At 43.6% G+C, this 23,110-nt stretch overlaps 1 protein-coding gene across 3 annotated transcripts in view; it reads left to right on the top strand.

Annotated features, from left to right (window-relative positions):
• LOC146799112 (epithelial cell adhesion molecule-like) overlaps positions 1 to 21,417 on the top strand; it is a 77,455-nt gene extending 56,038 nt beyond the window's left edge. For 2 of the 3 annotated variants that reach the window (XM_085628045.1, XM_085628043.1), the window contains exons 8-9: positions 20,474 to 20,544; positions 20,653 to 21,417. In XM_085628045.1, the coding sequence (XP_085484171.1) occupies positions 20,474 to 20,544; positions 20,653 to 20,737 (156 nt within the window). In that variant the 3' untranslated portion in view covers positions 20,738 to 21,417. The remainder of the gene's footprint in view (positions 1 to 20,473; positions 20,545 to 20,652) is intronic. The other variant, XM_085628046.1, reaches the window with a different exon arrangement.
• The last annotated feature ends 1,693 nt before the right edge of the window (positions 21,418 to 23,110 follow it).

Raw genomic sequence — 23,110 nt, 5'->3', positions numbered from 1 at the left:
TCCTGCTCTTAAAGAACCCGTCAAACTGCAAACTGTCGCTCCTCAAGGATACCATTTTGTATGCCCTGAGAGAAGAAACCCTCAATTGGCTTTCTCAAGGGGTTACCATCCGCTCCTTGGCCCCAAGTGTACACGCTGGTCTTGGGATACCTAAAGTTGTTTTTCAGGGTCCTGCCTAATGGCCTCTTAATGCTTGAGTCAGATCGGGGACCCTTTGTGGTTATTGTTTTGCATGTTTTCATTGGTGCACATATGAATTAAACCATTACAATAGATAAACGTTTCAATTGGGATGTATGGACGGGGCAAATGCATCACAAACAATACGGGTGCACATATTACTAGGTTTACTTGTAGCTTCTTGGAAAAATGTATATTTGTAAGAATGACATTTGCAAGATAAAGGATGGCTGCTGGCCATAGAGGACAACCCCTCCCCCAGTTCATGCTCCTTTGCTGTTCTTGTTTCCGGAATTGTCTGGAAGAAATACTCATCACTTCCTGTCAGAGTAGCACACGGTCAGCTGCATATAAGTCATGACTACTCCACTGCAATCAAGGACTCTCTTTTGAGGAAAGAAACTACTCCAGCCTCATTGGCTGGATACTGAATTTGAAGGATTGCCAAACTGATTGGCAGAAGGATTTTGCTCGACCACCCGTGGTAGTGAAAGCAGGAGCTGCACTCCAGTGTGGGCACACCATCAGCTAGTTGGAACCTGCGTGCCCACTGCAGTCATGGTTGCCACCTGGCCAGTTTTTACCGACATTTAATGTCCCAGACAGTACACAAATTTGGACAATCCCCTAAAGCCGGTATTTTACCCCCTTATTTGTACATACCTAAAACAGTCATTATAAGAAGGAAGCATTTTAAAATGTGCTGTAAAGCAGCCTTAATGACCCCACTGATAATTTAAGTAAACAAAGACAGAAGGGCAATATTAAAAATAAAAACAGATAATTTTATTTAAAGTTCTATTTAAGTATCATGTCCAGCGTTTGAGGAATCTTAAAAAGTAAACAATGTCTATTATTTTACTCCGGGAACAGTAGCAACCCTACCTCTGCTGCAGCTGGTGGTGCATCCATAGCAGTGACCCGAGTCGTGACCACTTTGGCCTAGGAGGAGGAAAATTTAGGGGTCCTGTAGGCTCTACAGGCTTGCCCTGATGTTGCTGTTGGAATTCCACTGCGAGACCAAGGAGGGTAATATGTGAGAACTACGCATGCCTTTACAACGTGGTCCGAACCACAAATGCATCTTTACAACGAATTCCTTTATCACGCAAGTCGTTACAGTGACTTGACTTAGGGAAAGCGTTGAACTTTAGAATAGTATAATTTAATATTCCAACTCGAGTCTGCGCACCAATAGGGAAAATGTTGGACTTAAAGTCCAACTTCAGTCAAACAACGCTTTCCCTAAGGCAATATGTTGTAACGACTTGCAGGTTAAAGGAATGCATTGTAAGACGCATTCGTGGTTCGGCCTGCGTTGTAAAGGCTGTTTCCCGCTAGGAGTCCACAGACACAGCGTTGTGAAGCCCTCTCCACCCCTCATGAGAGCGCAAAGGAAGGCTACCCAAGAAATCGACCGCTACCAGCGGAGGTGAGTTGAGTGGTGACTTGGCCTAACATAGGGCACGCTTTCTGCTGTTGTTTTGCTCTTTGCTGACCGTGCTTTTATTGCTTGGTCAAGCCCCCAGTTTGCTTGCTGCATAGCTGGATTCAGAGAGGCCTGTCTGGCCTGGGCAAAGTTTTGTGACTTTGGGCTGGCATCTGTGCTTTTGGCCCAGACAGTGTCCTGTCCCCTTCATCATTGAGGCTGTTGCCCTGATGTGTCATCCACTGACACCAAGCCTCGAGGACGCTAGGTAGCATGATGTCCTTATTTCGGGTCTCACAAATCAGTACACCTGAACTCAGGATTTAGGTTTTAACTTCCTGGACTGGGTAAACAAACTTTTCAAGTTTTAAGAAATTGTCCTCTTTTTTTCCAAGTTACCCTGTATAATGTCTGCAATGTACCTGTTTATTGCATTGTTTTAGGTGTTTGTGAACAGTAAATAAAGGCGTGCTCCCTTCAGAAGGCCTATGCAATTGTTTCTCTTGTCTGAAGCCAGCATTACAGCAGATTTGAATAAGGCAGGATGGGTTCTCCATATGCACCTTCAACGTGTGATTGGAGTCTCTTGAGCAATCTGCTCTTGTGCTTTAAATTAGGGAGGTGGGCAGTAGCGCAGGACTGTGCCCCGAAAAATAGTAAATCTTTTCATGTACATTAATGAAGCGGCCCACCCCCAAATCGTTCTTTCCACCTATCAATAAGCAACCTGCAATTACAGGCAGGGTTCTCAAAAATAGCTGATGCGTTTTCTATGCGTGACGTTTTCCTGGGCTGACAGGCATCAGGTTGGAGTTAAGCAACACCCTCTTCCTAGGGCTTCCATTGGTGCTTCTGGGCAGAGAGCAAGCGTCCCATGATGCAGAAATGCACTTCTTAATGGGAGAGTCGAATCTTCCCACACAAATCCAGTGTAAAAGGCCATGATCTGGCTCATTCGAGGCAAGTGTCTAAATCAAGTTGCACTGGTTGAACCACTAGGCACATAAAAAAATGCTCCTGCGTAAAGTCCCAGACACTGGTGTATGCCAAAACCTAAGAATACCCAACAAAAGCTAGCTAACTCAAGATCCCCAAACCATAACCCCACGTGGAACAATAGCAGAGCTTCCAAGTCTTACCAGCAAATAAATTCTCTTAGAGCTTGGCCCATATCAAGAGCATTGTCAACCACATACCACTCCGCAAGAAGCTAAAAACCTATCCAGAATACACTCACCTTTCCACATCCTAGGACCTCCGCATGGACTAGTGTATAATAATCAGAAGAAGAAAACTGGTCCACTGGCATATGTGGACAGTTCCCTGGAGGGCAGTTCCATTGGATGCCATGTAGGCAAGGGTTGACGTGTGACTGACTCAAGGCCGAAGTGAACCACCCGCTATACCAGCTTAAGCGGGGATGCTATTGGAGCAGATTAAATTGTTTTATGGCCCTTCTTTCATCTCTGGCTCGAAGGTCATCGTGTGTCAGAAAGAGAAAAGAATATATTCCACCAGAATAAACTACACTAATAACATAGCTGTGGAAGGTGGACAAAAAGAAAACCTAAAAGCAGCCTAGAAGGCTTGCAGAGAGAAAGAAAAAAAATATAAAAACGGCAAAGAAAAAATATGCTAGAGGCAAATGGAGGGTGACAGCACAGAGGAAAGAAAGTCAAAATAAAATAATGAAAGAAGGAAGCATGAAGAAAAAGGGTGCAAAAGAACACGAGAAAAAAGGGGAACAAATGTCAAAGAAGAAAAAAGGGGAGAAGCAAAAGAATGAAGGGTGGGAAGGAAAAGGAAGAAACAAAGAAATAAAAAACGAAAATTGAAGGAGAGAAAGACAAAAACAGAAAAATATAATGAAATAAAGAAAAAATGTGAGATAAAAGGGCAACTGAAGAAAAGAAGTGAAAAAGAATCAAAGAATGACTGGAATACAAAAAGAAAACATGCAGAGAAAGTGGGAAGGAATGACAGGAGCATGATAAGAGTAAAGGGATAGAAAGCTAGAAAAAAGGACAGATGGAATGAGAGAAGAATAGACAGAAGGAAAGAAAGATGGAAAAAATTAAATATACATGAAACACACATGATAGAAAGAAGGAAAGAAAGAAGCATAAAAGGATAGAAAGATGATGGAAAGGATGAATGAGAGAAATAAGTCAATACTGGTAAATTTGTAGTTTTGGGCCAAAATCCTTTAAAATCATACAATAATATTCATTTGGCACCATTTTCTGCAGAATTTCCCCAGGGGTACATTGACCATGGCACTTCATAGGAGTGCGGGGGACCACAGGCCCCACAAGTCCCTGCGGCCGGCGAGCCGCCAACGAGGCTGCTTTTCGTGTGCTGAGGGGCTATAAATCCCTGACACGACTCCCGCAGTGCGGGAGTCCATCCATAACTGCCGGGGTTTGTTTGCTGGAGTGCGGGGGACCACAGGCCCCACAAGTCCCTGCGGCCGGCGAGCCGCCAACGAGGCTGCTTTTCGCGCGCTGAGGCACTATAAATCCCTGACACGACTCCCGCAACGTGCGCGGGCGAAGCCCGTCCTTGCCCGTCACTGCCAGGATCAGGCAGTGCAGGGCTACCCCCCCTTCGATCTTGTCTGCGACGTATCCAGAAGGCAAGCTGTACATCTATGAGATTGGCTATCTATTTTACGCATTTAATGGGTCTGGGATTTTGATATTTAATTGTCCATCTGCAGCCGGATCTGAGACAACTTGGCCAGAGCCCTTTAGGTCACCCTGCACCAAGAAGTAACCCATTGACTCATATTAACATCTCCTAGACGGTCTTGGCTGTGGCTGGAGTCCCCTGGCCCGACAAATTTTTTCTGCTGTGGGTTTGTGTTTGCATGACTCTACCTTTGATGTGTCGGGGGGATAAAGGGCTAGTCGAATCTGTAAGTATCTAGGCTCACTAACTCTCAGCAAACAACCACGCAATACACTGCTTCCAGGATTTCCCGATTGCCTGCTACACTGGTGGTTTTGTGCAAATAGGTAGTCTTGGTGTTTTTCTGGCAGCACATCCTTGGCTGGACAATGGGGAAACGTGCCTGTGCTGCTAAACAGCCTCGCCCTTAAGCAAACCCCCCCCTCCACCTCTTCCTACCTCTATCGATCGAATGTTGCAGAGGGCTATAGGTGCTGTCACAATGGAAATTGAACTGAGCGAAAGGCGACTGTCGATAACCCCAGATGTTTTTCCCCCGTCGACAGTATCGTCTGTCCCTCAAACTGCGCCAACAGCTACTCCATCTAGGGACAATGTGGCCTCATCTCTTTTACAACAAGTTGCTGTTTCAATTAAAGTGATTCGGAAGGGGGACGTTATCACAGGCACCGGGAAGAACGTGAAGCGAAAGCAAGCCAATGGGGGGCACCTAAGAGTAAGAAAGCAAAGTGGGGGGCTGGACACAAGTGCAGCCTCTATGCTTAACCCGAATGTAACTGGAGAATGTACTGATATAAATGTCCCAGACTCAAACTATCCACCCTGGGCCCAGATCCTACTAGCAGAACTACTGATCCAGCTGAGGGTTATCGTGAAAGAAGAAGTTGCCCCTCTGTTTGATCATATACACAATCTGACAGCCATGGAGGCTTCGAGGCACACACACACCCTCCCATTAATAGGGCGCAACTTATAATGGGGGGAACGATCACAGCAGCCAGGCAGACCCTTCAAGCTGGGTACCATCAGGTAACTTAGAGGTCGCCAGGACCCAGGTCCCCTCTACCCATCCGACCACAACAGGTGGCAGCAATACCGCCCCCCAGAGTTTTGAGGTCCAGCAGGGGCAAGAAAATGCTAGGCGCTCAGCTAACAGGAAAACAGTTGCAGTCCCCACTATGCGGAGGACGCTCCAAGGCAACAATATTGCCCCAGGGCCCAGTGGTAATATAGAAGGGGTGGAGACGGGAGAACACCTAGTGGGTAAGACCAAAGCTATGACCCTTCTGATTATTGATCTTCCCCCAGCCGCAGCTCCCTATGTGATCATCTTGCCCGGGGTCCCAGAACTCATGGGAGACCAGAGGGAATCACATTTGGACCTTCGGAATAAAAGTTTGTTCTGGCTGGCGAGATATAGCCAGTACCCCTACGAAAAGGCTGGGAAAATACTAACAGTTCGGAGAGTTGCGTGGGTGGGAAGCAGCAATAAAACTACCCGAGGGGATTGTGTCATTATTCATTTTAAAAACACCCAGACTGTAAGCACCCTACTGAATTACAAATCCACCTTCCCAGAGCTCTACTCAGAAGTGAAAGCCCTTTCACTGGACTTTTTCTATTCTTATTGTTATAACCCAGGTAGGGCTGACACTATAATAGACCCTGCCAGGTGGACTACAGCACATCATGATCCTGGCCAAAGGCATCCCTACCCTAGACCCCTGTTTTATAACTTACCTATAACAAACCAATACGGGGCTTTGGAAGAAGTAGACTGACTAACTAAACCTATGGGAGAAGGTCAGGGAATGAGTTCCACTAGGCCGCAAGGAGGACCAGAGGACCTCGTGAGGGGGAATCTAGGTCAGCCTTCCGATTCTTATTCCTTGCTAGGGCTGAAGCTAACGGATCGGGTAATACTGACACCACACCTGAACAAGGGACCAGCAGGGCCACGAGAATTTCCCAGACCAATATTACCCGTAAAGTTTGTCTCCAATAATAACAATGCATCTAGGGTCAATAAATTTAACAAAATTTCTGTTGGCCCTACCCCTACCCTATCTGAACGATTATTTTTATCTGACGCCCATTCCCTCGTCATCCCTAAGGAATCTTCTTATCTAGGGAAAAAGCTTAAGGTCCTGTCATGGAACGTGGCTGGTCTTAAAAGCAAACTGTCCTGCCCCGATTGGGGGCTTTTTGTTGACCAGTTTGACATTTGCATGTTCCAAGAAACTTGAGCAAGGGAGGACCTGATGAGGGTGGGTTTTGCTTCTTTTAGCATTGCAGCTACTATGCGAGATAGGGGCAGGCCTTCCGGGAGATTAGGCATTTGGGTTGGCCCTCATTTGGGTTGCACAGTGAATCAGCTGAATTCCCACTCCAACGATATTCAAGGTATAACCCTAGGTTTCTCCCCAAAGCTGAAGTTTGCCTTCATTAATGTTTACTCCCAGCCTGTAAGAGTGGCGAAAGAGCCGCCAACCTTTGATATTCTGAATTCTTTTATCCCCTTAGTCCCTTCTGATGTGAGGCTGATTGTTGGGGGGGATTTTAATTGTCAATTTGAGCCCCTCCCTGGCATTCCAGATTCAGTCTCCAATAAGGAGGATTCCCAGTGGTCTATTCCTGATCCCCAAAGCCCTCCAATTAAGGCCTGGTCACCCTTGGCACTTCAAATCAATGCATTAACACTGACTCATTCCCTGCGAGCCTGTAACGGCCGCACAATTTCGGATGTACCAGGGAACCCAACATTTAACAGAATTGGCCATGCCTCTCATCTGGATTATATTCTAGTTGAGGCTAGTATATGGCCAAGGGTTATTGACTTTGCTGTCATCCCCCGCTACAACAGTGATCACAATGCTCTGGCCCTGGAATTGAAGATGCCAGACTTGGGTACCGTTCTGACTAGCAGCCCTATCTTTGATAATAGAATAACCCTCTCTAACAATAGCAGAAGAATAAAATGGGGGGTAATTAAGCACTCTCCGGATAAATTGAGTTCTATCTATGCAGCTGTCGTACCGGCCCTCCTGGAAATTTGTGACAATGCCACCGATGTGGGCACCCCCCCAAAGTTGCACAATTATATGCAGCTTTGGTGGCTAAACTGGTCGATATGTTTAATCGGCATAACCACTCTAAGAGGAAAAAATGGCCCACCCATACTTGGTTTAATGATGACTGCCTCAAGGCGAAATTGGCCCTCCTGGTAGCAATCAAAGCCAAAGACTCGTCTTTAGTAAAGAGTAGGAGGGTGCTGTATAAAAAGTTTATTTGTCAAGCAAAGCAGGCCTGGGAGCAGAACAAATGGAATTACATAAAGGATGCCCTGGCGAGGAAAGACATGAAAGAATTTTGGCCTATAGTTAGAACTGGTAATAGGGAAGGTAACTCAGCCCTCGAGCCAAATATAGCAGCAGATAAGTGGGTTGATCACTTCCAGGCATTATACACTTCTAAACCGGCATTTGACACCCACAATGTCACATATTTTACTTCGCCTATGACTGGGCAGGTAGAAGTGGTTGTGACAGACACAGCCACCAATATTTCACCCAAAAAACATCCATGAATCAGCTGTGGAGATTACCGTTTTAGAAGTTGCACTTGCAATAAAGAAGCTCCCCACAGGTAAAGCACCAGGATTAGACAAACTTTCAGGTGACGTGTATAGGGGAGGAACCAACAATATGGGCCCCCTATTTAAGGGCATTATTTAATGCCATATTGGAAGGTATGCCGATCCCTAAAACCTGGGCGGGTGCTGAAATCATTCCAGTCTTTAAGAAGGGGTCTCCCCTCCTCCCGGCAAACTACAGACCGATCAGTCTGATCGATGTCATGCAAAAATTGTTTGCACGGGTACTCCTAGATCGCCTCCAGGGCTGGATGATAGAAAATGAAATCTTGAGTGCTTATCAGGCTGGCTTCAGGAAGAACATCTCCACACTTGACCAAATATATAGATTACAATTTATATTTTGGAAAACTGTGAAAATGGAGGGTGGCAGCCTCAACTTAATTTTCGTGGACCTTAAGTCGGCCTTTGACCTGGTGCCCAGGGATAAACAATGGAGGGCACTCAGAGACATGGGGATCCCATCTTATCTTTTAAGCATGTTTGAGAGGCTGCATGAAGCCAATTTTGCAGAAGTTAGATGTGGGAAAGAGAGCGAGCTAACTCAACAATTTCCTGTGGAGAAGGGGGTGCGGTAGGGGTGTGTGCTTGCTCCTACCCTGTTTTGCCACTTTCTCAACGATCTGATTGCACACCTTAATGAGGTTATGGACAGTGATGCCCCAAGCTGGCAAATTCTAAGGTCCCAGCACTTTTGTTCGTGGACAATACCCCTTTTAATGTCCAAGTCACCGATGGGAATTCAGAAGGTCCTGGACAGTTTTGTAATCTACTGTAATAACAAGGGGCGTAAATGAACACCACAAAAAACAAATTTATGGTTTTTAACCCAGCCAAGACAACACGCCCTAATCCCAGCCTAAATGGCATGGTTCTGGAAAGGGTCTCTGTATTTGACTACCTAGGTGTAACCATGACCGAGAATATGGAGTGGGGGCCACAAATTGCCAAAGCTAAACTCAAATTAGCTCAGACCACGGGAGGAATTGCAAAACTACTGAGAGATTCTTCCTTTAAACCTCTTGGCCCTATCCTAGAGATCTATAAGGTGCAGGCCAGGGCCTCATCAATGTATGGGGCTGAACTGTGGTGTCACTGTTCTTGTAGCCAATTGAGCAAAGTTGAGAATAGCTTTTTAAGACAGACTCTGGGTCTCCCCTCTAGTACCAATAAACAAAGGAGACCCCTAGAAAACTAATATGGGTAGAGAGTCAGGGGAAAGATAAATTAAACACAAAAACCATACCCTACCCTTTATATTTGAAAAAGTACAATGTATCATAAATTTAAATACAAGCTAAAGACACTCTGACTGAAACGGACACAAAATATATATACACATATATATCTTCTTTTTTTATTTTATTTTACTTATTTCGTTATTTCAAAATATACAAATCACATTTTATACATTTAATAAATTCGAAAAACACAATTTGCATCAGAAAATAATTCAGACAAATGTAGTTAATATACAGCCAAAAAGAATTAAGAAAATCACAAAAACACAATTATAATACAGAAAGGAAAAAAGTGACAGGTTCCCAATAAGAAAAAAAGAGAGCTAATCAGACATACACTCATTCATATCCAAAAAAACATTCATACAAAATCACACACATGCACTGTTCATACTAGTGCGAACCGACAGCACTCATGGGTCCCACCCAGGGAAAACAACCTCAAAAAGGGATTCCTCAAACAGATATATATATATAAATATATCTTCCCAAAAATGCCCATGCATTCAGAGGCGCACTCCTCCAGCTGGTGAGTAACAACCCTTTATTTTCACAAAACAGAGTTACAGCTCCAGTTATTCCTGTCCATCCGCCTTACGCGTTTCAGAGCAAACATGCTCTTTCATCAGAGGCAGTCTTTAAAAGGCACCGCAGTTCTTGGATTCTCCACAGTTCCTTTGCATCACACTAATTTTATAGGCTTCAGGTGTGCCTTTTCCGGTTAGTCCGGTAACTTACATTCACATGCATGCTGGGACTTGTGGTTTTAGTATCCTGCTCATTACCTTCGGTGGCTGTGTGCATTTCAAACCTTTGTATGGACCAATTCTCGCCCTCCAGTGGGCCCCGGAGTTGGAATTCTGTTCTGAAATGAAGACCCAGCTGCGCCATTCATTCCCAAATTATTTCGGAAACAAGGTCCCAATTCCAATTTTCACGGGCGGTGCGATCTCCAGCGGCTTGGACGTGCCGCTCGTAAATCTTCCCAAAAATGCCCATGCATTCAGAGGCGCACTCCTCCAGCTGGTGAGTAACAACCCTTTATTTTCACAAAACAGAGTTACAGCTCCAGTTATTCCTGTCCATCCGCCTTACGCGTTTCAGAGCAAACATGCTCTTTCATCAGAGGCAGTCTTTAAAAGGCACCGCAGTTCTTGGATTCTCCACAGTTCCTTTGCATCGTACTAATTTTATAGGCTTCAGGTGTGCCTTTTCCGGTTAGTCCGGTAACTTACATTCACATGCATGCTGGGACTTGTGGTTTTAGTATCCTGCTCATTACCTTCGGTGGCTGTGTGCATTTCAAACCTTTGTATGGACCAATTCTCGCCCTCCAGTGGGCCCCGGAGTTGGAATTCTGTTCTGAAATGAAGACCCAGCTGCGCCATTCATTCCCAAATTATTTCGGAAACAAGGTCCCAATTCCAATTTTCACGGGCGGTGCGATCTCCAGCGGCTTGGACGTGCCGCTCGTAAATCTTCCCAAAAATGCCCATGCATTCAGAGGCGCACTCCTCCAGCTGGTGAGTAACAACCCTTTATTTTCACAAAACAGAGTTACAGCTCCAGTTATTCCTGTCCATCCGCCTTACGCGTTTCAGAGCAAACATGCTCTTTCATCAGAGGCAGTCTTTAAAAGGCACCGCAGTTCTTGGATTCTCCACAGTTCCTTTGCATCGCACTAATTTTATAGGCTTCAGGTGTGCCTTTTCCGGTTAGTCCGGTAACTTACATTCACATGCATGCTGGGACTTGTGGTTTTAGTATCCTGCTCATTACCTTCGGTGGCTGTGTGCATTTCAAACCTTTGTATGGACCAATTCTCGCCCTCCAGTGGGCCCCGGAGTTGGAATTCTGTTCTGAAATGAAGACCCAGCTGCGCCATTCATTCCCAAATTATTTCGGAAACAAGGTCCCAATTTCAATTTTCACGGGCGGTGCGATCTCCAGCGGCTTGGACGTGCCGCTCGTAAATCTTCCCAAAAATGCCCATGCATTCAGAGGCGCACTCCTCCAGCTGGTGAGTAACAACCCTTTATTTTCACAAAACAGAGTTACAGCTCCAGTTATTCCTGTCCATCCGCCTTACGCGTTTCAGAGCAAACATGCTCTTTCATCAGAGGCAGTCTTTAAAAGGCCCCGCAGTTCTTGGATTCTCCACAGTTCCTTTGCATCGCACTAATTTTATAGGCTTCAGGTGTGCCTTTTCCGGTTAGTCCGGTAACTTACATTCACATGCATGCTGGGACTTGTGGTTTTAGTATCCTGCTCATTACCTTCGGTGGCTGTGTGCATTTCAAACCTTTGTATGGACCAATTCTCGCCCTCCAGTGGGCCCCGGAGTTGGAATTCTGTTCTGAAATGAAGACCCAGCTGCGCCATTCATTCCCAAATTATTTCGGAAACAAGGTCCCAATTCCAATTTTCACGGGCGGTGCGATCTCCAGCGGCTTGGACGTGCCGCTCGTAAATCTTCCCAAAAATGCCCATGCATTCAGAGGCGCACTCCTCCAGCTGGTGAGTAACAACCCTTTATTTTCACAAAACAGAGTTACAGCTCCAGTTATTCCTGTCCATCCGCCTTACGCGTTTCAGAGCAAACATGCTCTTTCATCAGAGGCAGTCTTTAAAAGGCACCGCAGTTCTTGGATTCTCCACAGTTCCTTTGCATCGCACTAATTTTATAGGCTTCAGGTGTGCCTTTTCCGGTTAGTCCGGTAACTTACATTCACATGCATGCTGGGACTTGTGGTTTTAGTATCCTGCTCATTACCTTCGGTGGCTGTGTGCATTTCAAACCTTTGTATGGACCAATTCTCGCCCTCCAGTGGGCCCCGGAGTTGGAATTCTGTTCTGAAATGAAGACCCAGCTGCGCCATTCATTCCCAAATTATTTCGGAAACAAGGTCCCAATTCCAATTTTCACGGGCGGTGCGATCTCCAGCGGCTTGGACGTGCCGCTCGTAAATCTTCCCAAAAATGCCCATGCATTCAGAGGCGCACTCCTCCAGCTGGTGAGTAACAACCCTTTATTTTCACAAAACAGAGTTACAGCTCCAGTTATTCCTGTCCATCCGCCTTACGCGTTTCAGAGCAAACATGCTCTTTCATCAGAGGCAGTCTTTAAAAGGCACCGCAGTTCTTGGATTCTCCACAGTTCCTTTGCATCGCACTAATTTTATAGGCTTCAGGTGTGCCTTTTCCGGTTAGTCCGGTAACTTACATTCACATGCATGCTGGGACTTGTGGTTTTAGTATCCTGCTCATTACCTTCGGTGGCTGTGTGCATTTCAAACCTTTGTATGGACCAATTCTCGCCCTCCAGTGGGCCCCGGAGTTGGAATTCTGTTCTGAAATGAAGACCCAGCTGCGCCATTCATTCCCAAATTATTTCGGAAACAAGGTCCCAATTCCAATTTTCACGGGCGGTGCGATCTCCAGCGGCTTGGACGTGCCGCTCGTAAATCTTCCCAAAAATGCCCATGCATTCAGAGGCGCACTCCTCCAGCTGGTGAGTAACAACCCTTTATTTTCACAAAACAGAGTTACAGCTCCAGTTATTCCTGTCCATCCGCCTTACGCGTTTCAGAGCAAACATGCTCTTTCATCAGAGGCAGTCTTTAGGCAGTCTTTAAAAGGCACCGCAGTTCTTGGATTCTCCACAGTTCCTTTGCATCGCACTAATTTTATAGGCTTTACAGCATAAATAAGAACGGGACCTGCGTCAATAAAGAGGGACTGTTCAGCGCAATTACTTCCAAACCGAAATATCACCAAGAAACAAAGAGATCACTCTAGATACAATGAACAGTCAAAAAACATCGAGGCTAATGAGCAGCAGGGGGCCCTTAGGCCAGGATTCAATCTTTTTGGAGAAAGACCCTTCCAGCGGGTTCGACTCTAGTATCAAGGCAAGACACAACGTGCAGCAAAATCATCAGCTTGCGGGTATAAATTCAGGCCGGATCACCAGTAAAGATTACATATGCTTGAAAAATCGGAATAGCGTCGGAAACGATCAACCGACGTCCGGGCAGAAGCGTTCGTGGGAAGTGATCGCTGGCCAGCTGAACAGTCCCTCTTTATCAACGCAGGTCCCGTTCTTATTTATGCTGTTTGTTACGCCCTGAAGAAGGTGGTACTCCTTATTAGGAGTTGTCTCACCGAAACGCGCGTCGGCGTTTTGAACAGGGCCCCACCCTTTTCTTTATTTGATTGAACCTTGAAACTGTGCCTCTCAGAAACCCTGGATATCATCTTTATATATATTTATATATATATCTGTTTGAGGAATCCCTTTTTGAGGTTGTTTTCCCTGGGTGGGACCCATGAGTGCTGTCGGTTCGCACTAGTATGAACAGTGCGTGTGTGTGATTTTGTATGAATGTTTTTTTGGATATGAATGAGTGTATGTCTGATTAGCTCTCTTTTTTTCTTATTGGGAACCTGTCACTTTTTTCCTTTCTGTATTATAATTGTGTTTTTGTGATTTTCTTAATTCTTTTTGGCTGTATATTAACTACATTTGTCCGAATTATTTTCTGATGCAAATTGTGTTTTTCGAATTTATTAAATGTATAAAATGTGATTTGTATATTTTGAAATAACAAAATAAGTAAAATAAAATAAAAAAAGAAGATATATATGTGTATATATATTTTGTGTCCGTTTCAGTCAGAGTGTCTTTAGCTTGTATTTAAATTTATGCTACATTGTACTTTTTCAAATATAAAGGGTAGAGTATGGTTTTTGTATTTAATTTATCTCCCCTCTAGTACCCCTCTAATTCCGCTGAGACTCGATTTGGGTATTAGGCCAATAGGAGATGAGGCTGCATTAAGACCCCTAATTTTCTGGTGAAGACTATGGGTGACCCCAGAGTTGGAAGCATACCGGTTAGAAACTGAAGAGCTTTTGGGCTTCCGGGGTGCAGAGAAAAAGATCCCCTGGTTTGCATACCTAAAGGAAGAGTGCAGCAGGATAGGTAACCCTAGTCTCTGGAGCAACCCTGAGGTAGCATGCTTGGCAACCTCGCGTGAGGAACTGGTGAAAACTCACCGATTACATAAATTGGCAGTTATTTGCGGGAATCCGGGCACGGGCCATCTCACAGCAGATTTTCTTAAACAGAAAGTTGAATACAAATTTGAGCCTTTCCTGGACGATATTTTGCCTCCCCAAGCAAGGAAATTATATCTACAGTTTAGATTCGGCACCCTTCCCCTCCGTACCTTTACTGCAAGTTGGTCTAGTACTGCCACGCGAGAGTGCCCCATTTGTAGACCCCACGAGGAGACAGAGCTTCATATTTTATTTTTCTGTCCAGGATACAAACTTGCTAGGCAATGTTGGCTCAAACAGTTGTGTAGTAATCTGGGGTTTGTGCATTGTCAGGAGGCATACAGAGTGTTAAAATTTAATACCTCCAAGCCCATTGTATTTGGAGTCTCTCGATTCCTAAGCTCAATGTGGCGTAGGTGCTGGATTCTTTTAAAAAATGTTGATGAAAACTTAGAAACTGCTTACCCCCTCTCGCCTCAGACAGTTACTGATTTTATTACTTGCTAACCACGTGATACATGTTGTGAGAAGATACATAATTGTTTTTTATATATAAAATGTGAGTAGTAATAGTCAATTAGATTGTAGTCTAGAATATCAATGTCAAACAGGACAATGCCCCACATAATCATCTGGTACTGGGCGGCCTCTTTTTAATAATTTGTTTAACCTTTTTATTATTAGGTGTTGTTTATTGTATTGTATATATATTTTCAAGGCTTTTGCCCTAAACTAAAGGTTATAACAAGTAAATGCTCCAGTCAAGGCGGTACCAATGTAATGTTAATTTTTAATTGTGTTTTATTATACGAAATATATGAATGTTATTATGCATCTTTTATGGTTTTTCTAAACCGAAATAAAGATTACTGAATCGAATCGATAAGAGTAAAGGGATAGCAAGCTAGAAAAAAGGACAGATGGAATGAGAGAAGAATAGACAGAAGGAAAGAAAGATGGAAAGAATTAAATATACATGAAACACACATGATAGAAAGAAGGAACGAAAGAAGCATAAAAGGATAGAAAGATGATGGAAAGGATGAATGACAGAAATAAGTCAATACTGGTAAATTTGTAGTTTTGGGCCAAAATCCTTTATAATCATACAATAATATTCATTTTGCACCATTTTCTGCAGAATTTCCCCTAGGGGTACGTTGACCATGGCACTTCATAGGAAAGGTTGGGTTTGCGCACTTTACTTGCACATTATTTCTCATACATGGTCATAGTGGGGAATATATAATTTTCTGGCTACTCCCTTGGACTGACTCTTTACCAGCCTCTTTGATGCACCCTCTTGCTAAGACCTTTACTCGAAGAACCTGTGATAAGCCTATGCATGGCTGCATCTCAGCAGCTGCCCCCACTGTTAGCAGCACAGCCAGGCAGCATAATGTGAACACAGATCAAGTTCATGTCACTTTGCTTTTTCTGGGGCAGGGAATTGAGCTGAGAACAATTCCATCCTGGGTCTGCAATCATTACACTCTTCAACATGTATGACATAAAACTAGTAGCATTATCATTGACGTGTGATGCTATGACATCCCAAATCACTACCACTGCACTTACCTGCCTTTCACTTAAATGTAATGTCATTGCCGGTGAAACATTTTTGGGATTTTGTGGTAAACAGGTAAACTGTAAACTATGGTATGCATGACTCGCATTGTGTTTTTGAAAATGGAAGCGAAAATATAGCAAATATTCAATTTACTTTTCAATGTAGTTTTTGACCAACCAACAATGATTAAAAATAAATTATACAACGCTTCATACCGCATTTCTCCAGTTTCTAAAAGTTGTAGATAACAGGTGTCACAAATACACATTTTAATCGTACACAGTATAGATACATGTAGTGTAATAGCATGTAGCTATGTTAAGGGTACTGATTGCTTTATTTTTATTTGAAGTGTTTTTCTCTAACATTGTAAGTTAAAAGATGAAGACAAGGGTTAAGGGGAGCGACATTTATTTCTAAAGCATCATTCTCTCAATGCAGTAACAGAGGTTGTGAGAAAGATCTCTTTTTCGGTACCAACTCAGCTATCTTTAACTGTTTTCAATTCGTTTGAAACATAAATATTTACGAGGAACACCTACCTTTTCACTGTGAAGGAAAATCAAAAAACACATTTTTTCACTAAATACTAAAACGTTTATGTAAACAAATACATTTCCAAGCAATGCTACTAACCTAAGCTTTACTGAGGAAACGTCAGTAATCTTTAATATTATAAAGAATAAAATATGCTTAATTTTGCAACTTCATTTCATCATCAAATACTGTCTTTTATTAGCTAAGATCATCAACAATATAATAAAAAACTACTTCAACTAAAAAGACAGTCTCAACCATCAAGTGAAAACAATGTAAATGTGTGCAAGTTCATAGACTCATAAAAAGAGGTTAAAAACTAAATTGATTTATACTGCTCCAAGTTCAAAAGGCTTATCAGTTTGATATAGAGGTTTGAGGAAAAGACCTTGTGGCATTATGGGTTCAAAGATGGATACATACACACATACAAAGCCCTACACAACACAGGATCCGAATACCTGAACAGCCGCATACACTTCCACCAACCCACCAGACAGCTATGTTCTGCCTTACTCTCACTCGCACACACATCCCGCATCCGCAAAAGCAAAACTGAAGGTCGCTCATTCTACATCGCACCCAAGATATGGAACGACCTCCCTCAACACATCAGAGCCTCCTCTTCACTTATTGAGTTCCGCAAGAAGCTGAGGACCTGGCTCTCCATAAAAGCACATTGGGACCACACACCTACACACCTTGCCTAAGCGCTTGGAAACCCTCTTGGTTGATTAGTGTGCTATACAAATCAACATAACAAAGTAAAGCTAAATTGTTAATTTCAACATTATGAGTTGCACAGAAACAGCTCTATCAGGCACGGCTGGTCCATTTGGGCGGAAGGGCCACGCCCCTCCACCTTTTTCCCCGTAGGAACAGTGTCTGTCAGCCTGACAGACATTGTTCACTTTCAGTTTAAGCAGCCAGGAGCCAGACATGTGCATTTAGCACTGGCCCCTGGCTGCCTGAACTGAACTTTGCTGGGCTGAGAAAGTCAGAGCTCCGGTGGGCGTGACGTTCTCAGCTCAGATTGCCTCGCACCTGGGCACTTCAGTTTTAAGCCCTGAAGCGCCCAGGTTCGAGTGTCAATCAGTGACACTTCGTCACAGAGTGGGGTGGGGTCAGTAGTCTCACTGACCCCATCCCACTCTGTGATGACGTAGGGACTGCTGCCTTCCCTCATTGGCTGACCCTAGGTTAGCCATTGAGGGAAGGCAGCAGTCCCAAGCCTTATGAACTGCTGAGGCAGCGCAGAACTGGCTGAAGGTAAGTGTGATTTATTTTCTTTTTAAATTGTTTGGTGCGTGCGTGCATGTATGAATGTTTGGGAAAGAGTGTTGTGAATGAATGTGTTTGTGTGCGCACGCGTGTGAATGCCTGGTTGTGAGTGTTATGTGTATGTTTATGTGTGTGTGTGTGTGTGTGTGTGTGCGCGTGTGTGTGTGTGTGTGTGTGTGTGTGCGTGTGCGTGTGTGTGTGTGTGTGTGTCGCCCTCCCCCCTCCCTCCAAAACTTACCGACTGCCACTGAGCTCTATGGGGCAAGATTTTGCATTTGGACCTTACAAATTGTACAAAAGAAACTATAAGCACGTTGAAGCCACAAACAATAGATATGCAAGGATAAACTCGTCGAGCAGTCGTATGCAGGAACATGCCAACTGAGCCAAAAGTTCTGCATTGGGGACTGCAAGACTACCTTGTTCATACAAGTTACTCGTCCTGCAGTCGTTGCAGTGGATTGTAACTGTTGCCTTTTCTAGCTCTATAAGGGCAGCGTCAATGAACTTGACTACCCTGCAAATCAGCTGTCCTATCCTATAATGCACACAGAGGTCGCCTCCCTGATGGCTCCATCTCCCAGTCTTATAAAACAAGGATTTACTAAAATGACCCTTAGACTGACTAGGTATGGGCACACACATAAACTATGGGAAAGCGATTCTGTAGCAACATCCTCTACAGAATTTGCAGAATTCCAGTTTGCTCTTATGTCGCCCAGTGCTAGCAGTTGAAATCTAAGTCTCATCAATGTCGCTCTTATCTTGGGATTCAAGTTTATAGCAGATAGCTCTGGGGGCTTAAATGAGTCATAGATAGGTAGAAGGAGCTCCCCCTTTATTTAACATTGAAAGCTCCTTTGTATTCTCTGTGAATGACACTGTCAGTGAAAATTATTTTGCTAATTTCTGGAAGAGGCTAAATCCCAATGCATCTCATGTCTCCTTAAGACTCAAGTCATCTAAGGTTTGAATAAGGGTCTTAATGCCATTAGTATTATGAGTCTCCTGGTTACTGCAAAGATCTCTCCAAAGTGCATTCTGAAGTGTCCGTGGTGCTGCATTTTTCAGCCTAAAACAGTACTTGATAAAGGATAGATCAGCCATCCTAGAAGCCCAAACTTCAGCCTTCCCTGACACATCGGGGTACATTTGGGGAGCCCGAACATGGTTCTAATGGCAGCACACAAAATGACTTCTAGATCTTTTTGCACCATATGCAGCGGATCAAAACAGGATTGTCAACAGGTACTTAGGGGGCTATTTACAAAGATTTGGCATAGGTCAGTGCCACAGTCTTTTTGCTGTGCTGCCTTACGCCAGCTCGAAAGGGCAGGAATGCACCCACCGTGTTTATAAGATGTGGTGCGTTCCTGTCCTTTCAGCCAGCGCACAATTAGCAGCCTTGCACCAATGCAGGCACCCTTGCATCATAGTGCAAGGGTGTCTGTGTGGTTTGCATGATTGTTTTTATGCAGGACGTGACCACTTCCTGCACAAAAACCATCACAAGAGGTGTTTAACTCTTTCTATGTGTTCTGCAGAATGCAGTACATGTGGAAAGAGGAAACAATGAGGAGAAATGTAAACATGTCTCCTCGTTATGCCTGCTCAAGGGAGATGCAACATATGGTGCCTTCCTGTCCTGTCAGCCAGCGCTGACGCACAATTAGCAGCCTTGCACCAACGCAGACACCCTTGCAACATGGTGCAAGGGTTAATGTGTTTTGTACATGATTGTTTTTGTGCAGGAAGGGACACCTTCCTGAAGAAAAACTATTACAAGAGGCTTTCTGTGTGTGCTGCAAAATGCAGAAAACATCCTGGTCTAGGGAGACTCAGGTTTTGGCGCAGCCATAGGCTTACGAGATATTGTAAATCTAGGGCAGCATCAAAGTCCATGGGTGTTGCGTGGAAACACCTACAGAAACACCCATGGAACTTGCCTCACTCCATCTCTACAAGACCATGAAAAGACACGCAGGGTGGCTTTAAGTGGCCGTGAACATATGGCTAAGCCGTGTGTGCCACTGGAATATCCCAAAAAAGAGACGTTTCAGCAGCACACAGGGCTTGTAAATAAGCCCCTTAGATATGAACAGTTCTAGTATGGAGTCTCGGAGGGGCTAGAAAGTTTTATATTCATTTGTTAGAGTTAGTAACACAGATAACCGGCTCTTTTTAGCATAGCCTTGCACTGGAAACTGTGGCGCAGGTAATGTCTTGCCAAACCCCTAAATACTTATAGATCTTGACTACTTCGATATGGTCATCACTGATTGACCAATTGTACCGCTTTTTGGATGTATCAAAAGAGATAATTTTAGTCTTAGATACATTACGTTTTAAGTCGTTGTCGTGATAAATCTATGAAGGCAGGCCAGGGAGCAGGTGAAACCAATAGGTGTAAAGTCCAAAAGAGCTAGGTCATCTGCGTATTGGAGGGCGGGAACATGCTTGGAATCTAACTTGTGGAAAGAGGCTCTTATTTTATTCAGCAATATCAGGCTGTACCAGGCTATCTCAGATTTCAGCAACATCAAAAAAGGACTCGGCATGCGTCACGTTTTCAGTGCTTCAGTCACTTGATAAAAGTCGATATCATGCAATTAGTAATTTATGTTGAAGGAACCTGTGGAGGATGTAATCAGAAAATATAAAAGATGACAACAAGGACGCCATTTTGTTTGGTTTACAGCTTCTACTATCCATGCACTATAAATTATGAAAAAGATCCCTCTATAATTGCCCTGATAAAAATGTGAGGTGTGCAGTTACCATGGGTGCTTGACGACAGGCAGGTAATGAGCTTCTTTTTTTTTATTTTAAAGCTTTTTTTCTTATGCAGGTCGTCGTTCGTCGACGTGCGGAGCAGGAGCGTGTTCAGTTTGAAGTCACTGAGGTGAGTTTTCAATTTTTATAAAATAAAAAAATAGGAAAGTACCATGGGAGCAGCATCATATTCAATGTAATGATGGCAACTGTAGTAAGGCTGTTTTTTCTCTTGTAGGGCCAGGAGCTGGGGGATTACCAATTGGCTCAGAGAGAAAGCCTGCGGTACTACTACTCCTGAGATGGAACAGGATGAGTCCTAGTTTGCACTGCCACATTGGTTGAAGCAAATGATTTAAAGCTCGGAATGCTGGTGGGTTCCTGGATCCCAAGTGCCTTAGAACCTGCGCCAGCGCTGCGTGCCAAGACTCCATTTCTGTGGGTCTCTTGCTCAGCTGTTAAGACCTCTTGAACCCTTCCTCCATCTTATGTTAGAGCATCAGAAAAACACTAAGGGCCAAATTAATCAAGGATCGGCGATAACATTATTGCCGCTTTAGCGGCAGGAAACGTCCGCTAAAGCGGCGATAATGGGGCTTGATAATATGACCTTGTGAATTCCCATAGAAGCCCAGGTTCACACCAGAACCGTTCCTTGATAATATGGCCCTAAGATTGGGAGCACGTTCTGCTTGGTATTCGTTAAGAGGTAATTGCTCCCCTTTGAGGACATTTTTATTGAAAAAAAACAAGAACACTCATTCTCTTGCTTATTAAAACAGCGTTGTTGCCACAATAGTTCCCATCTAATCAGAATTGAATTAATTGACTCGCAACAATTAACAAAGGTTTCCTTTGAGATGGACATTATTATCTGAGCGTCTCTATTGAGTCCGACTGTAATAAAAAATTCATAGATCTTTGAAATCTTTAGTAATTGCCGCCTTGCAACCTTTTGTAATTTGTTTTTTTATGTCTTAATGAAAATGTTTGTAAACAAGAAGTGCCTAGATGATGACAATCTAGACACTTTTCATATATATATATATATATATATATATATATATATATATATATATATTACTATTGTCAGATTCGACTAGCTCCTTTCCTAGAGTTGATTTTCAGACTGATTAAATTAAAAAGGTTTAACAACAAAAAGAAATAATTCTGTGTGCAAGCTTTGTGTGGTACATATATGTAGGATGACTTTTGGTGAACTCTGTGGTGACAAGTTTTGAATTAATGTGCACTGAAATTTGTTATTTACCCATTACTATAGACACACAAACATGCAGAATTATGTTTTGCCACTTTTTTCAAATAGTTGCACCTTAATATATCAAAGTCCACGTAGATTTCCTCTACCTCAAAATAAATAGCTAACATGAGTATGTTTTTACAGTGGAAAGTGTTTAATTATCAACAAGTGTCAATTATTTTAACATTTTTTTGAGAAAATGAAACCGAAAATTTGCTGCTGCTTTTGAAAAAATACACAAATAACAAAGCAGTGGGATTCAAGCTTGTCAGTCAACAAAAAAACTGAATGTTGATCTCCTAAGTATAGACGTACTCATTACTGCACATGGGCCATATTATCGATCTCGCACTCTTCCACTTTGCGCTGCAGTGGACAATGAAGTCTCTGCTCCGGGAGCAGACTGGGACAGTGCAGCCTATCACAACAAATGCACCCAGTGAGGTGGGAACCTGTGCCTTCCCTGAGAACAGCACTATAGTGAAACATGGACCCGATGTTTGAAGCCACCGTCCTGCCTTTCACTGTGCAGGTGGCAACACTGCCTTCATTTGAAATGGGGGCTTGCAGGGGGATGCGGGGGGGGGGGGGTCCATGGAACCCCTTTCCATCTTTCAAGAGGTACCCTCGGAAGTGCACTGACTGTGTGCCACCCCAATGTGGAGCACACTCGATGCACCCACAGATGCCTCCTTTGCAACCATGGCTGTAACATGGCATGAGCTGTGGAATGAGGGAATTCCTCCTTAAGATCACACCGGAACATTGTGGCACTTGTGTGATTTGTATTATAGATCTGGGCTTCGCAAGTGTCTGTCGACCCCTTCTGCAATACCAAAGTGTCCCAGGGGAGGATGGGCAGAAACCAGGCACACACAACTGATGCGCCTCCAGGCCACTTAATGTAATATGGCCCATGTGTCTAGTTTCTGCAACCTTACAAACAACAAAACATGGAAGGCCTAAGAATCTGAAAAGATCCGTTATTGAATGTGAAGAAGACTGTTATGGTTCCAAAGCATTACATTAACTGCATAGTGCTTCATCATTTGTGCTAATTGATAACGTTTGAATGTCTATTTCATTGTTACAACAAATTTAAGTTCAGAGGTAGTAGATCCAATAGAAAGTTCAATGCATGTAATATGACAGGATTACATCTATAATAATAAAAAAAACTTGATTTTTGAAGATGCAAAAACATTTTTTAGAAATCTTAAAATCTAACAATTGTGAAATCTTTAAATTAAAATTCCCCCTCCTAAACACACTTTAAGGTGTGTGGTATGCAGTGAAGTGTTGGTGTGTAACACATTCCAATCAGCAGGGATTTAACATGTAGACATTACTCATGTAAAATTTTAAATCTTTTTTTTACAGTTGCATATATCTGAGGACGAGGACGTTTGTCCTTGATTCACAATGCTCTTTACCT

The sequence above is a fragment of the Triturus cristatus genome, chromosome 9 (assembly GCF_964204655.1).
Source record: "Triturus cristatus chromosome 9, aTriCri1.1, whole genome shotgun sequence".
Taxonomy (NCBI): Eukaryota; Metazoa; Chordata; class Amphibia; order Caudata; family Salamandridae; genus Triturus; species Triturus cristatus.
This window is presented reverse-complemented; position numbering and strand designations above follow the sequence as displayed.